The sequence below is a fragment of the Elephas maximus genome, chromosome 4 (assembly GCF_024166365.1).
Source record: "Elephas maximus indicus isolate mEleMax1 chromosome 4, mEleMax1 primary haplotype, whole genome shotgun sequence".
Lineage (NCBI taxonomy): Eukaryota > Metazoa > Chordata > Mammalia > Proboscidea > Elephantidae > Elephas > Elephas maximus.
In genome coordinates, this window is record NC_064822.1 from 91157551 (window position 1) to 91172489 (window position 14939).

At 38.4% G+C, this 14939-nt stretch overlaps 1 protein-coding gene across 5 annotated transcripts in view; it reads left to right on the forward strand.

Moving 5' to 3' along the window:
• Window positions 1–14939, forward strand: part of FGD4 (FYVE, RhoGEF and PH domain containing 4) — a 245009-nt gene that overhangs the window by 189767 nt on the left and 40303 nt on the right. For all 5 annotated transcript variants that reach the window (XM_049882786.1, XM_049882788.1, XM_049882789.1 and 2 more), the window contains one exon: window positions 12382–12471. In XM_049882786.1, the coding sequence (XP_049738743.1) occupies window positions 12382–12471 (90 nt within the window). The remainder of the gene's footprint in view (window positions 1–12381; window positions 12472–14939) is intronic.

Here is a 14939-nt window from a genome sequence, read left to right on the forward strand (position 1 = left end):
CTCTCATCTCCCCTCCAGGAAGGAGATGCCAACATAGTCCTAAGTGTACACCTGATCCAAGAAGCTCACTCCTCACCAGCATCCCTCTCCAACCCACTGTCCAGTCCAATCCCTGTCTGAAGAGTTGGCTTTGGGAATGGTTCCTGTCTTGGGCTAACAGACGGTCTGGGGGCCATAACCTCTGGGGTCCTTCTAGCCTTTTTATGAGGATTTATGAGGATTTGAGGTCTGCATCCAACTGCTCTCCTGCTCTCTCAGGGGTTCTCTGTTGTGTTCCCTGTCAGGGCAGCCATCAGGTGTAACTGGGCACCATCTACTTCCTCTGGTCTCAGGCTGATGTAGTCTCTGGTTTATGTGGCCCTTTCTGTCTCTTGGGCTCATAATTACCTTGTGTCTTTGGTGTTCTTCATTCTCCTTTGATCCAGGTGGGTTGAGACCAATTGATGCATCTTAGACGGCCGCTTGCTAGCGTTTAAGACCCCAGATGCCTCTCTCCAAGGTGGGATGCAGAATGTTTTCTTAATAGATTTTACTATGCCAATTGACTTAGATGTCCCCTGAAACCATGGTCCCCAACCCCCGCCCCTGCTACACAGGCCTTCAAAACGTTCAGTTTGTTCCGGAAACTTCTTGGTTTTTGGTTTAGTCCAGTTGTGCTGACCTCGCCTGTATTGTGTGTTGTCTTTCCCGTCACCTAAAGTAGTTCTTATCTACTGTCTAGTGAATAGCCCTCTCCTATCCTCCCTCCCTCTCCACCTTCTGGTTTTCTTGTTCCCCAAATCCAGAGGGACTTCTTACATAAGAGACAGTAGTAGAGCAAGAATTTTGTTTTCTCAGACCTGGCTATCTGGGTTTGTACCCTAGCTCAGTCGCTTGCTAGCTGTATGACTTTGGGCAAGTTACTTAGCTTCACTAAGCCACAGCTTCCTTGTTTAATAATACTGCCTTCTTCACAGGAGTATTATGAGGATGACATGAGTTAATATATATGTGAAGCATATGGAATAGTACCTAGTGCATAATAACTAACCAGTAGATAGTGTTGGTTGCCATTGTGCCCAGTTAGGATAGCTTCATTTATTTCCCTGCTCCTTAGTATAGTGAGAAAAAACCTGGGGAATTCTGGAATATTGCAGAAGGAAAGAGACCAATACAAGTTAGAGATGCTAAAATGCTTTTGAAATGACAGGCCAATTATATGACAGACAAATATCACTGTGGCCTAATTTTAAATGATCATTTGGAGTCATATTGAAGATTTTATTATTGGAAAATGCATATAAAATGACATATCAACATTTTGATGCATCTTGTGAATCGTGGTACAAAATCAATGTTTATTCCCTAAGTTCACTCCTGTTATAAGAGAATGAATTTCAGAGAACACAGAGGTGTACGTACCTATACAAAGTTACATCTTGGAAGATTTGGGTAGAAACTCCTTGGGACCAAGAAACATTCTGGTACCATGAATGCCTGAGTGGACAGTTAATTATATTGTTTTAAAAATACCCCCTAATAAATATGTGAAAAAAACAGCAGGTACTTTTAGTCATTTTGAGTAAATGCTTTTAGGAAAAAAAAAACTCTTCCTGCTTAAAATGCAATCACATATGAGAACATATATTGAAGAGCTATAAAGCATAATATAAATACCTGATTAATTTTATAATAACTGAAGATTTTGCCCTTAAGCATCTCTCAGGAAACTAGAGTTGCTCATTAGCATTTATGAAATTCTTCCGCAAAGTCTCTTCTCCTCTGCTGAATAGTTTTGAGGCATGTGACAAGGCATGTGACACTAAGATTTTAAAGAATGAATTGCTGGCTCCACAAAGCATTTTCTGCCCATCTAGTTAATGAACTCTGAGCTGCAGTGGGAGCTTTTTGTCCGGCCTCCTGCCATATGGAAGAGTCATGCCAAAAAGCCTGGGAAGAGCTGAGGGAGCTGGTGACATCTGCAAATGAGGAGGCAGAGCTGTCACACAGCAGTATGTTCATGAGCTAGTGGGTGCAATGAATAACAGTCAGGGCCAACCTAACCCTAGAAGTAAAGAAACAGATCTCTGTACAGGGCTATTGGAGGTTTGAGGCACACAGGAATAACCGAGGAAGTGCACTCAGCAGAAAGAGGACAGTAAATTGTATAATCCATTATTGTAAAAAGAGTCTATCTTAGTTTTTCAATTCTCATAGTGGAATTATTCTCTAATATATTTCCCTTTTAAGGCAATACCTTAGGACTCAGCCTCAATATGTCATATATATTTATGGTATATATTTGCAGGCTTAAAAAGGTCACTCCTTCATTTAAAGCAGGATATCAAGTGCTCTTTAAATAGCACATTTATATAATTATTTTGAAAAGTCAAGCCTGTTTATTAAACTCCAGTAGCAGAAAATAAACTTGTCTATGTAAATCAATATGTAACCATTACTGCTTTCCAAAGGATCACAAGAATAAATGACTTCTTAGTAAAGTGCTAGACACAAAGCAGGGGTTCTACAGTTTTGAAGTGGCAAATATTAGGAAACATCTTTTTTTTTTTTTAATTAGGCTGTAGCCCCAATGTATCCCAAATTTTAAAACTACTTTGTAAATTATTTTAACTTAATTCTAATATAGTAACAGAGCCCCATGCAAACCTAGTTCTAATATAGTAACAGAGTCCCGTGCATGAAATAAAGCATTTATTTCTCCTTAAATGTAGCTCATAGATGATTTTTAGTAACTTTTAAAGTTGGGAGCCATTATTACATCAAAATGAATAAATTTTATACACCTGGTAATTACTGCTAAATTGATGAAAAGTCTGCTTTAAATTTTGTAAGCAGATAATTTGTACTTTGTCAGTTCACTTAGTTATAAGCACATATCACAGTCCTGGCTTTTACTGCAAAGAAGAGTAAGAATGAGAGTGAAACTATTTACTCAGTAGCTGTGTAAAAGCATGTATTCTGCTAATGATTTGAATCTGAATTCAGTTACCTTCTAACTGTATGGTCTTGGACAAGTTACCTAGTCTCTCTGAGCCTTGGGATTTTGTTATGTTGTGTGTATTTTGTCAGAAGAATAGGGATGATAAAAGTACCCATTTAGTAAAGTTGTTATAAGGATTAGTCAATTTATGTAAAATATTTGTAACTGGTACACAATAAGCAATCAGTGAACAAGTGTTAGCTGTTCTTATTATGCTAGTAGTAGTAGTAGTCATCTACAGCAAAGCTGCATGTGTTCATGATTTCCTCATATCTACTACAAAATCTACAGTAAGTTTTCTCTAAAACTGTATATAACTGAGTGATTAAACCTTTGTATGTAAGCAAGCTTACCTTTGCTCATCTTGTGTTAGCTTTGGCTAGGTCAGGGACCTAATGTGCAAAAAGACCATCTGTGTGGAAGAACATAGCTTTTGCTAAGAACTTCTGGCATCCCTCTTGGATTTTGCAAGATGTGACCAGGATATCCACAATTTGCCAAGTTCAGCTAAAACATACTTTGCAGTCAGCAAAAGATTATTTTTTATAAGCTTCATCTTTAGATCCTGGCATATTGTGGAAGACCTCAGGGGTGACTTCATTGCATAGCAATAACTGTCTGTGTAACCTATTGATTAACAAATTCTCTGACTCATTAAAGGCATATTATCATCATGGCACAAGTTCTGCTGGTTTATTTTCTTAAAAGGTATTTGTCAGAACTAGAATCAGAACATGTAAAAGAGCACTAGTGAGCTAAAAAGATACATCAACACTGTTAGAATAAAACTAAGGGCTTAGAAGGAACAAACTAATGACACTGATAACAACATGGATGAATCTGAAGTACATTTGGCTAAGTGAAATAAGTCAAAATCAAAAGGCACATACTGGCGGGGCCAAGATGGCGGACTAGGTAGACTCTACCTCGGATCCCTCTTGCAGCAAAGACTCGGAAAAACAAGTAAATCGATCACATACATAACAATCTTCGAACCCTGAACAACAAACACAGATTTAGAGATGGAGAACGAACAAATACGGGGAAGCAGCGATTGTTTTCAGAGCCTGGAGCCAGCGTACCAGTCAGGTAACCTTCGGCACCTGATCTGGGGCAGAGCCCAGAGGAGCAGACGGCACAAACAAGGGGCCCAGCCCGAGCCCCCGAACTCACTCCAGGAGGGGGCCCAGCCGGTTTGTGCGGGCAACGTGGCGACGCAGCCGGTGAGAGAAATCCCCAGGAGGCCGTGACTAATTTGGAGCAGGGAGAGCAGTGTCCCAGCCGGGGAACCGTCCAGCCGGGATTTTGGCTGGGCGCAGGTACGGCATAAGCACAGAGAGCTGTTCCACCCCCCTGAACTAACCCCGGGTGGGGGCCCAGCCAGTTCACGCGGGCGGCGTGGCGACGCAGCCAGTGGGAGAAGTCCCCGGGAGGCAGCAGCTGGTCTTGGAGCGGGGAGAGCAGTGTCCCAGCCGGGACACGCGGTCACGGCACAAGCACGGGAAGCTGCTCCACTCACCTGAACTAACCCCGGGAGGGGGCCCAGCCGGTTCGCAGAGGCGGCACGGCGACACGGCTGGCGGGACGAGAAGTCCCTGCGAGGCAGCGACTGATTTTGGAGTCGAGAGTGCACCGTCCCAGCAGGGGAAACTTAACGTTGGGCATGGGGCTGGCAGCGGAGGATCTGACCGTGACTCCAGCGGGCCAGACCCCCCGGGGGCAATCTCCACACAGCCAGCACACATAGGCGACACGCCCCGCTGGAATCTCAGATATAATAGTCATTCCAAGCAAGACAAGCAACTCTGGCTATATTCTGAGGTGCTACTCTCCTATCTCTCTGATCCCTCCCCCACCCTCCCCAGGCGGCTTCATTAACATCCGAATAGCCTGAGCCAGAGGAAGAACTCTGATAGGGATCTGACTACATTTTTTTTTTAGCGGATTTTCTGGAAAAACTAGTTTCCCAGTGATGGCTCGGAGACAGCAGTCCATATCAAACCACATAAAGAAGCAGACCATGACAGCTTCTCCAAGCCCCCAAACAAAAGAATCAGAATCTTTCCCAAATGAAGATACAATCCTGGAATTATCAGATACAGAATATAAAAAACTAATTTACAGAATGCTTCAAGACCTCACAAACGAAATAAGGCAAACTGCAGAAAAAGCCAAGGAACACACCGATAAAACTGTTGAAGAACTCAAAAAGATTATTCAAGAACATAGTGGAAAAATTAATAAGTTGCGAGAATCCATAGAGAGACAGCATGTAGAAATCCAAAAGATTAACAATAAAATTACAGAATTAGACAACGCAATAGGAAGTCAGAGGAGCAGACTCGAGCAATTAGAATGCAGACTGGGACATCTGGAGGACAAGGGAATCGACACCAACATAGCTGAAAAAAATCAGATAAAAGAATTTAAAAAAATGAAGAAACCCTAAGAATCATGTGGGACTCTATCAAGAAGGATAACTTGCAGGTGATTGGAGTCCCAGAACAGGGAAGGGGGGACAGAAAACACAGAGAAAATAGTTGAAGAACTCCTGACACAAAACTTCCCTAACATCATGAAAGACGAAAGGATATCTATCCAAGATGCTCATCGAACCCCATTTAAGACTGATCCAAAAAGAAAAACACCAAGACATATTATCATCAAACTCACCAAAACCAAAGATAAACAGAAAATTTTAAAAGCAGCCAGGGAGAAAAGAAAGGTTTCCTTCAAGGGAGAATCAATAAGAATAAGTTCAGACTACTCAGCAGAAACCATGCAGGCAAGAAGGGATGGGACGACATATACAGAGCACTGAAGGAGAAAAACTGCCAGCCAAGGATCATATATCCAGCAAAACTCTCTCTGAAATATGAAGGCGAAATTAAGATATTTACAGATAAACACAAGTTTAGAGAATTTGCAAAAACCAAACCAAAGCTACAAGAAATACTAAAGGATATTGTTTGGTCAGAAAACCAATAATATCAGATACCAGCACAACACAAGGTCACAAAACAACATCCTGATATCAACTCAAATAGGGAAATCACAAAAACAAACAAATTAAGATTAATTAAAAAAATAATAATAACAATACACATAACAGGGAATCATGGAAGTCAATAGGTAAAAGCCCACAATAATCACAAAGAGGGACTAAATACAGGAGGCATTGAACTGCCATATGGAGAGTGATACAAGGCGATATAGAATGATACAAGTTAGGTTTTTACTTAGAAAAATAGGGGTAAATAATAAGGTAACCACAAAAAGGTATAACAACTCCATAATTCAAGATAAAAGCCAAGAAAAACATAACGACTCAACTAACATAAAGTCAAACACTATGAAAATGAGGATCTCACAATTTACTAAGAAAAACGTCTCAGCACAAAAAAGTATGTGGAAAAATGAAATTGCCAACAACACACATGAAAAGGCATCAAAATGACAGCACTAAAAACTTATTTATCTATAATTACGCTGAATGTAAATGGACTAAATGCACCAATAAAGAGACAGAGAGTCAAGGACCCCATAAAGAAACACGATCCATCTATATGCTGCCTACAAGAGACACACCTTAGACTTAGAGACACAAACAAACTAAAACTCAAAGGATGGAAAAAAATATATCAAGCAAACAATAAGCAAAAAAGAAGAGGAGTAGCAATATTAATTTCTGACAAAATAGACTTTAGACTTAAATCCACAACAAAGGATAAAGAAGGACACTATATAATGATAAAAGGGACAATTGATCAGGAAGACATAACCATATTAAATATTTATGCACCCAATGACACGGCTGCAAGATAAATAAATTTTAACAGAATTGAAAAGTGAGATAGATACCTCCACAATTATAGTAGGAGACTTCAACACACCACTTTTGGAGAAGGGCAGGACATCCAGTAAGAAGCTCAATAGAGACACGGAAGACCTACTTACAACAATCAACCAACTTGACCTCATTGACTTATACAGAACTCTCCACCCAACTGCTGCAAAGTATACTTTTTTTTCTAGTGCACATGGAACATTCTCTAGAATAGACCACATATTAGGTCATAAAACAAACCTTTGCAGAATCCAAAACATCGAAATATTACAAAGCATCTTCTCAGACCACAAGGCAATAAAACTAGAAATCAATAACAGAAAAACTAGGGAAAAGAAATCAAATACTTGGAAAATGAACAATACCCTCCTGAAAAAAGACTGGGTTATAGAAGACATCAAGGAGGGAATAAGGAAATTCTTAGAAAGCAACGAGAATGAAAATACTTCCTATCAAAACCTCTGGGACACAGCAAAAGCAGTGCTCAGAGGCCAATTTATATCAATAAATGCACACATACAAAAAGAAGAAAGAGCCAAAAGCAGAGAACTGTCCCTACAACTTGAACAAATAGAAAGTGAGCAACAAAAGAATCCATCAGGCACCAGAAGAAAACAAATAATAAAAATTAGAGCTGAACTAAATGAATTAGGGAACAGAAAAACAATCGAAAGAATTAACAAAGCCAAAAGCTGGTTCTTTGAAAAACTTAACAAAATTGATAAACCATTGGCTAGACTGACTGAAGAAATACAGGAAAGGAAACAAATAACCCGAATAAGAAACGAGAAGGACCACATCACAACAGAACCAAATGAAATTAAAAGAATCATTTCAGATTACTACGAAAAATTGTACTCTAACAAATTTGAAAACCTAGAAGAAATGGATGAATTCTTGGAAAAACACTACCTACCTAAACTAACACATTCAGAAGTAGAACAACTAAATAGACCCATAACAAAAAAAGAGATTGAAACGGTAATCAAAAAACTTCCAACCAAAAAAAGCCCTGGCCCGGACGGCTTCACTGCAGAGTTCTACCAAACTTTCAGAGAAGAGTTAACACCACTACTACTGAAGGTATTTCAAAGCATAGAAAAGGACGGAATACTACCCAACTCATTCTATGAAGCCACCATCTCCCTGATACCAAAACCAGGTAAAGACATTACAAAAAAAGAAAATTACAGACCTATATCCCTCATGAACATAGATGCAAAAATCCTCAACAAAATTCTAGCCAATAGAATCCAACAACACTTCAAAAAAATAATTCACCATGATAAAGTGGGATTTATACCAGGTATGCAAGGCTGGTTTAATATCAGAAAAACCATTAATGTAATCCATCACATAAATAAAAGATAAAAACCACATGATCTTATCAATTGATGCAGAAAAGGCGTTTGACAAAGTCCAACACCCATTTATGATAAAAACTCTTACCAAAATAGGAATTGAAGGAAAATTCCTCAACATAATAAAGGGCATCTATGCAAAGCCAACAGCCAATATCACTCTAAATGGAGAGAACCTGAAAGCATTTCCCTTGAGAACGGGAACCAGACAAGGATGCCCTTTATCACCGCTCTTATTCAACATCGTGCTGGAAGTCCTAGCCAGGGCAATTAAGCTAGACAAAGAAATAAAGGGTATCCGATTGGCAAGGAGGAAGTAAAGTTATCACTATTTGCAGATGACATGATCTTATACACAGAAAACCCTAAGGAATCCTCCAGAAAACTACTGAAACTAATAGAAGAGTTTGGCAGAGTCTCAGGTTATAAAATAAACATACAAAAATCTCTTGGATTCCTCTACATCAACAAAAAGAACACCGAAGAGGAAATAACCAAATCAATACCATTCACAGTAGCCCCCAAGAAGATAAAATACTTAGGAATAAATCTTACCAAGGATGTAAAAGACCTATACAAAGAAAACTATAAAACTCTGCTACAAGAAATTCAAAAGGACATACTTAAGTGGAAAAACATACCCTGCTCATGGATAGGAAGACTTAACATAGTAAAAATGTCTATTCTACCAAAAGCCATCTATACATATAACGCACTTCCGATCCAAATTCCAATGTCATATTTTAAGGGGATAGAGAAACAAATCACCAATTTCATATGGAAGGGAAAGAAGCCCCGGATAAGCAAAGCATTACTGAAAAAGAAGAAGAAAGTGGGAGGCCTCACTCTACTGATTTCAGAAGCTACTATACAGCCACAGTAGTCAAAACAGCCTGGTACTGGTACAACAACAGGCACATAGACCAATGGAACAGAATTGAGAACCCAGATATAAATCCATCCACGTATGAGCAGCTGATATTTGACAAAGGACCAGTGTCAGTTAATTGGGGAAAAGATATCAGGTGGACACTTGAGATTGTGTTGGCAACTCTTGTCTGGAGGGGGATGGGAGGATAGAGAGAGAGGGAAGCTGGCAAAATTGTCGGGAAAGGAGAGACTGAAAGGGCTGACTCAATAGGGGGAGAGCAAGTGGGAGTACGGAGTAAGATGTATGTAAACTTATATGTGACAGACTGATTGGATTTGTAAACGTTCACTTGAAGCTTAATAAAAAAAAAAAGGCACATACTGTATGATTCCATGTACGTGACATTCTGGAAAAGGCAAAATTATGGAGCAGAAGATGGATCAGTGATTACCACAAGTTGGTAGTGAGATTGGGATGCGGTTAGCTTCAAAGAGGCACAAGGAAAGTCTGTGGGCGTGATGGACATGTTCTATATCTTGATTATGGTGGTAATTATGCAATTGTGAGCATTTGTCAAAACTCTTAGAACTATACACCAAAAGGGTGAATTTAACTGTTTGTAAACTATACCTCAATAAATCAGCCTTAAAAAAAAAAAAAAAAAAATGAACCAACCAAAAAACTAAGTGCTTGTAGTGTTGTTGGAAGGCAGTATTGAGTATAAAGAATAGCATATCACTATTATCTTCCACTGAAATGTTAATAGAGTCCTTAAGTATTTTTTATGGGTTTGTGTTCATTTGTTACAGGTTTGATAATCACATTTTTATTTCACTAAGTACTTTTACCTCTTTCTCCTCTATAAGTAGTAATTTTTTAATCTAAAAATAATTTTTGAAAATTTCCATTTCATGCTGTATATGCTTCATAGAATTTTAAGTTCTCTTTTTTTTTATCTCAGCCTAACTTAAACAATAAGGAATTTTATTGACTCTCTACAGTCTCAGCTTCACTCTGTGGTTGTGGGATGGCCACATACAGCACTCAAGCCTACATGTACCCTCGTCCACATGGAACATCAGAGAGCTCTTTTCCCGTGACTCTCCTAAAGAGTAGAGGGCCTCCTTTTGCAGAAACCCCAGTGTATATTCCTTCATGTCCCATTGGCTCCTGTTGGGTCGCTGTCTTTCCTGACCCAGTCGCTGTGGCAAGGGAAATGGTTACTCTGATACTCATACCATTCAGAGCCCCCTTTTTGAAATGGGGATGAGGTCAGTTCCCCCAGAGGAAATGCCTGTATTTGGGTGGCATAGATAAACACCAGCCAAATCTGGAGACTGTTAAGAAAGGGGAGAAAAGATGCCAGGTAATCAACCAGCAATGCCAGTACTTTACCCTGAGTTTATTAGCTGAACCAAAACTGACTAGTTGTGGAATTTGATGACTACATGCTCTTATTCCAGTATTGCTGAAACCACAAATTATTTAAACATTATTATATTACTTTACATAAAGATTTTATATAACTCATTCCAGTGCTGCCATTAGAAGCAAAATGGTAGCTTTCCATGTTAAAACAGATACTGCCTGTGTGCCTCGTGTGTGTGGAACACAGTGAAGCATTCATGCAGCTCAATAGCATTTTATTCACAGTTTATTTGTAGCATTTACACAAATTCTATGCTGGTTGAAAATACACTTTGTGTCTACTTTGTTACTGGAGTTGTTTTTTTTTTTTACTAAACCCTTATTGCTTCATATTCTCTTAGAGTGAAAAGAGTTTATTTCATCAGTCACTAGAAAGAAATTTCTCAATAAAAAAATTTAGATATGAACTATAAAATGCTTCTTAATAGAAACAAGCAAGGCCAAGGGCTTTGAAGAAGGCTACTTGGAAAAGGAATGGACGTTCAAAAAAATTTAAGTCTTAGATACCCAGAGAGATACAGACAGCATATGTCAGGCAGGAAGGATGGAAAGAAGAAAGGTTTGGGGATGGCCAGGGACATGTTTGAATAATGGTGGACGGAGCAGTTTGGAGGAAAGGTGCCTTTAAAGATAACAAGAGAGTAGATTGAGAATGTGGGTAGAGACAAGGTTAGAACAACTCTGAATGCTACACAGAGTCTGGACTTCATCCTGTCAGTGTGAGGGGAGCTATTGAAGGTTTTTTTGTTTGCTTCTAGAAGTACAATAATCTGTGCAAAGCAGAGTTTTAAAAAGATTCTTCATGCAGCAATATGTAAGATGGGTTACAGCCAGAAAATTTTGGCATCAGGGAGATCAGTTGGTAACTATTGATTGACCCAGGCTTGAGATGATTTAAGAAAACAGGGTGGCAGTGATAAGAACTTAAAGGATGAATACTGAAGACATAATATAATGTGTAGGACTTGGTAGCTGGCAGAATTTTGAATAAAATGGATTCAAGATTCCAAAGCAAATAACTAGAAAGGGATGGAACCTTTACCAGAATAGGAAAGTAAGAGGGGGGAGAGAGGTCGAGGTTTTGCGGAAGAGTTTGGTCTTATGTTGATAGTGTGTCAAGATGGTAATAACTGTCCAGTAATAGTTAGGCAGGTGAGACTGTGACTCACTGAGTCATGCATTCAGCAATATTTTATTGAATGTCAATGTTATACTGAGGCATTGTAGCAGATACAGGAGATTGAATACTTAACAAGGGAAAACGGTTCTATCCTCATGGAACTACAAGGTTATAAAATCATACTTAAGAAAGATATAAATAAATATGGAGGAAATAATAAAATGGGATTTAATTCAAAACAATATGAGTAGAGGTATAGCTGAAACAAGATTAGCAATGGGTTTGATAGTTGTTGATCTCATTGATGGGCACTGGGGGTTCATTTTACTGTTTCTCTACTTTTATATATGATTGGAACTTTCTATAATAAAATGTTCTAAAATGGAGGAGTCATGGCATAGAGCTAATAATAAGATGAGATGTTCCAGATGGAGATAAAATCAAGTCTGAAGAGTAGGCTGAGATAGATGGGGAAAAGCAAGGAAATACAGTGTTCAGGAACTTAAAAAAAAATTTTTTTTTTAAGGGTTTCAAGGAAAAGGTGGATAATATTGTTAACTGCAAAGAAGAAGTTGGAGATTCCTCATCTCTAATTTTTTTTTTTTTTTTTTTTCGTTTCGTTTCTGGTTGGAAGTTCTTTGATGGCTGAGAGGAATTGGTTACCCAAGAAACTTCAGAAACTGTTTTGATCAAACTATTTGAAGAGATGTTTATTACTTAAGAAATATTGTTCAGCTTTCTTTCCTAATATGTGAATATCTGTTCTGTTTTTAGGAGACTAATGAGCAAAAACTTCACAAAATAGCAAATGAACTTTTACTTACAGAAAGAGCTTATGTCAACCGACTTGACCTGTTAGATCAGGTAATATTTTTCTCTTTCAGAATTACTTTATTTTTTGGTATTGTACATCATTTTAACTTAGTAATTCAAGTGTTTTAGAAACTGCAAGAAGGGCCTGACTCTTCTGTCCACTGTAAGCTACTTCCTCAAGGAAATCTCTGGCACTTTCAGCTTCAACAGTGTATTCACTAGGTGTAAAGATTTTTAATTCATAAAGAGCAGAGATTCCTCTCGGTATCAGTCACAAAATGCCTTCTAATCTGTGTCCCTCAGCATTAAACACTAGTCCATTTCTTGACCCTTTATTGTAATCCTAGGGGCCATGTTACCATTATAACCTAAAAAAGAGGTTGGTGACTCCGACATTAACATGAATATATCACTGATTCTTTAGTCTCTTTTGCTATTACAGACTAGAAGGGATTTTACAAGTTTACTTGTTCAATCTTATATGAAGCTTTTAATATTTAGTGCCTAGTGTAAAGTGCCCAGTCCTATTTGTTGAATGTTGTGCTTTCATCATGGTGGAGCCTCAACTATCATTTCAAATATACATTTGGAAACTTTTGAAATGTATCATAAGAGTAGCAATTGAAAACTAAGTAATTTTAATCATATGTAAGTGATAAGTATAAGAGCAGGATGATTGGTAGATTGCCTGCTAACACAAACTCCTTTTACTAGAAGAGAAAGCTGCGAAGTGTGAGTGTTAGCTGTAAAAAGAATTGTCCCTCTTCTGCCACCGGAACATTGGAGCTTCATGTGAACAGGTGGACCTTCAATCATTTATTGCTAGAGTGAACTACATCTCTGCTAGAGAAAGCCTTGAAGGGCTGGTTTAATATTAGTATTCTTTGAAATAATAAGTTTGTGACTCAAAGAATCACTTTTTAAAGAATATCACATGTCAGTCAATTCATGTGGAGTTTGCATCTTTGAAACAATTTTTCTTCTCATGGAGATTACAGATCTGAAACTTTTCTGTTTGCCCTTTGTGGAGATGAGTCTTCTCCTCTTAACAAGTTGGGTTTTGTTTTGTTTTGCCTTTTTTTGTTGTTTTTGATTTTTCAGCTGGTCAGCTACTGTTACAGACCTTTTAGAACTTTAGAGTCTTAATTGCTACAGTATCCTATCTATTAATGTCTCTAAGGACATAATTTTGTGTTCTTTTTGACTCCCAAGAAAATGCAGTGGAGGTGAATTTAGAAAATTAACAACCATCTGGACATTTTGAAAGAACAGACCTCCTTCTGTCTACATTTAACAGAATGGCAATTAAGAGGTATAGTAGCCCTAGTGGAGGATAGCTAGGACTGCATTTTTTTTTTTTTTTTAATTATGTTTAAGGTACCTGCTACTATGTACAGGAGATTTTTTTTTTTTTTTTGGCCTCATATCAGTATTTTAAATTATCATGCATTATTATTTCCTAAAAAGCAAGTAAACATCTGAAAACTAATTTTTTTCCTTCATTGACCAGATATTTATTAAACATCTTCTCTATTTTGGGAATTAAATATCTCAGCCTCCACCAGCCTGAGCCCAAAAGAACTAGATGCTACCCCAGCCACCACCATCAACTGCTCTGACAGGGATCGTAATAGAAAGCCCTAGACAGAGCAGGAGAAAAATGTAGAAAAAAAATTCAAATGCACAAAAAAAAAAAAAAAAAGACTTACTGGTGTGACAGAGACTGGAGGAACCCCCAAGACTATGGCCCCCCAAGACACCCTGCTAACTCAGAACTGAAGCCACTCCTGAACTTCACCTTTTAGCCAAAGATTAGACAGGCCTATAAAACAAATAACATGTGAGGAACGTGCTTCTTTGCTCAATCAAGTGCAGGAGACCAAATGGGCAACACACGCCCAAAAGCAAACACTAGAAGGCAGGAAGTGACATGAAAACTGGACAAATGGACATGAGGAACCTGGGGTGGAAAAGGGAAGGGAGAGAGTGCTGACACAATGTGGAGATTGCAACCAATGTTATAAAACAACTTGTATATAAAACTTTTAATGAGAAAATAATTTGCACTGTAAACCTTCACCTAAAGCACACACACAAAATCATAGTAGCCCCTTCCCTCAAGGAGCTTACACATTCCTAATAGGAAAAATTAATTTGTGTCAATAAGCTATAATTAAAGGCAACAGGAGTCATTCAAAGTACCAAAAAAAAAAAAAAAACAGTTCCTGTTGAGCTGATTCCAAATCAGGGAGACCCTGTGTGTGTCAAAGTCGAACTGTGCACCATACGTTTTTCAGTGGCTGATTTTGTAGAAGTAAATCACCACGCATTTCTTCTAAGGTGCCTCTTGGTGGACTTGAACTGCTAACAATTTGGTTAACAGCTGAGCACACTAGCTGTTTGCACCACCCAGGGTGCTTTCAAAGCACTAAAGAGAAGTGGAAAATACCACAATTATTGTCTATATAAAGTGTTTTCACAGCTCTTAACGCTATGCTATGGATAAAAAAATGGATAGG